Source organism: Fulmarus glacialis, unplaced genomic scaffold (genome assembly GCF_000690835.1).
Source record: "Fulmarus glacialis isolate BGI_N327 unplaced genomic scaffold, ASM69083v1 scaffold47807, whole genome shotgun sequence".
Taxonomy (NCBI): domain Eukaryota; kingdom Metazoa; phylum Chordata; class Aves; order Procellariiformes; family Procellariidae; genus Fulmarus; species Fulmarus glacialis.
This window is the reverse complement of record NW_009225985.1, coordinates 1-1,957: the sequence shown is the minus strand read 5'-3', so window position 1 is coordinate 1,957 and position 1,957 is coordinate 1. Positions and strand designations below refer to the sequence as shown.

The window sequence follows — 1,957 nt, the reverse complement described above, 5'->3', positions numbered from 1 at the left end:
CCCGCATTCCCTGCAGGTCTCCTGCGCCCTTCGGGCTGAGAGCAAGAACTTTATGGAAGCCACAAACAGTAACTGCAGCTGAGTCGCACAGATTGGGACAGACAGAAGGCAGCACAACAGTAAAGCAGCTGGTTAAGCCTGCCGCTGAAGTCAGGCGTGACTACAAAGACAGAGCAGTTGACAGAGGACTTGGGAAGTGGTCGGTTGTGCTAACCAAGGTGCAGGACTGACTGATAACCATGGCCAACAACAGTGTCCAAGGCATTCCAGAGTTTAACAGAGAGATGGAGGAAAAGCTTGTCTTGATTCAAAACAGCACAGCACCTCCCTTCCAAGACTTGACAGGATGGATGAAACACGCAACGCCACCTAGTTTCCTGGGCACCAGAGCAGATTAGATAAAGGGTATAACAGACAGCGAGAGAAAAGCCTTTAAGATGACACTAACTTAGCAAGAATGCATAAAGCTCCTCCACTTGGCATAATCTGCTTTCTCAGGAGAATCCTGTCCATTAGCTTAATCAGCTTCCTTTTCTATGGAGAAATATCCCTGCAAACACAGCAACAGTCAGCGCAAGTCTTTTGTGAGATGTAAAACTATTTAATAGTGTTTTGCCTGTACAAAGGTACTGTATCAATACAACCTTCTGCAAGGAGAGACCTAGAAATTCTCCTCTGGAAGTGTGGAGCTGGATCCCGAAGAGAGATTACAAGTCCATTTGTCTACACATCAGTTTATCTGAGACATTACAGAATAACAACTAACTTTAAAATTGACAAACCCTTTGGTTGGGCTTCCTTGCGTTTCAGACATAAATATGCACTTCCTTTTGGCAGGAGGATCTTCCTCTTCGTCAGAAGAGCTTTCTATTGTCAAGTCAATAACATCAACTTTCTTCTTGTTTACCTCACTGGCCACCGTCACAGAACACGGTTTGCTAACAACACTGGAACCTAAACAAGAAAATAAAACATCATTGTTTTTTAAGGCTGTTGACATCAGCAGTTTCTATTTGCAACAGAACCAGGAACTCAAATCCTGTTTTAGTTCATCTTCCTGGCCACTACAGACAATGTTACGGCCCAGGAGCTCTTTTATTAGTATTCTGTATCATGTTGGGAATATTAAAGCACAAGCTTTAATATTTACTTACCAGTTTCAGGATCTAAAACAAGAGCAACCTTTCGTTTTCTTAACTGCTATTATAAAGAGCAAAGACAAAGCCCAAAAATGCACACTTTTAGAGATACAACCCTTTCTTTTTAGTTTAAATGACAAGAAGGTTGGAAGTATTAAGCCCCCAGAAAACAAACATCAACATCCATACACGTATCCAAGCTATAACTAAGTCTCCAAGACTCTGTGGTTTGCAGCCAGTACCCAGATATACGTACTTTCTATTTTGGTGCACTGTGGACTTGAGACTTTCACAGCTTCTTTCTTTGGCCTCATGGGGCACCAGGAGCCATCTTCTTGGAATTTGATCTCATCCACATCTGAACATTCATTAAGGATTTCCATAAAGAGCCTGAAAAAAATAAAGTTGAGCGGTTTCATTTTTGATTCCAAGCAAAATTTTTTATTCTAAGTGAAAAGGAGACACAGTTGAAAAGCTAATTATGATCACCTTTGACCCACTGCATGTACTCTCTCCCTACTTCATCTTACCTGAGAGCCTGTAATTACAGCCTTCGCAGACATCCAGACATCAAAACCTAAAAAAGTATCTCAACCTACCCAAATTCCACTCCAACATTACTGCAATTCATAGATTTCCATACAGAAGCAGACATCATAATCCTTTGAATCAAGTTTGAAATTTGATTATGAGTAGAAGTATAAAATTTAAGTTAATAGCTTCAGAGGTAGGGTCGGGTAAAAGGGAGACCTATCCTTAGATGTCGCATTTGGATTTCTCCAGAGGAAAAATCTGCTCGAGGGTAGGAAGGCTCTGCA

At 41.4% G+C, this 1,957-nt stretch overlaps 1 protein-coding gene across 1 annotated transcript in view; it reads right to left on the bottom strand.

Moving 5' to 3' along the window:
• The window catches only part of LOC104080306 (E3 SUMO-protein ligase PIAS2-like), a 7,153-nt gene extending 5,631 nt beyond the window's left edge, over window positions 1-1,522 (bottom strand). Inside the window, exons 1-2 of the mRNA XM_009582654.1 lie at window positions 1,396-1,522; window positions 783-954 (exon numbers count right to left, since the gene is read on the bottom strand). Of these exons, the coding sequence (XP_009580949.1) occupies window positions 783-954; window positions 1,396-1,522 (299 nt within the window). The remainder of the gene's footprint in view (window positions 1-782; window positions 955-1,395) is intronic.
• Window positions 1,523-1,957: the final 435 nt, after the last annotated feature.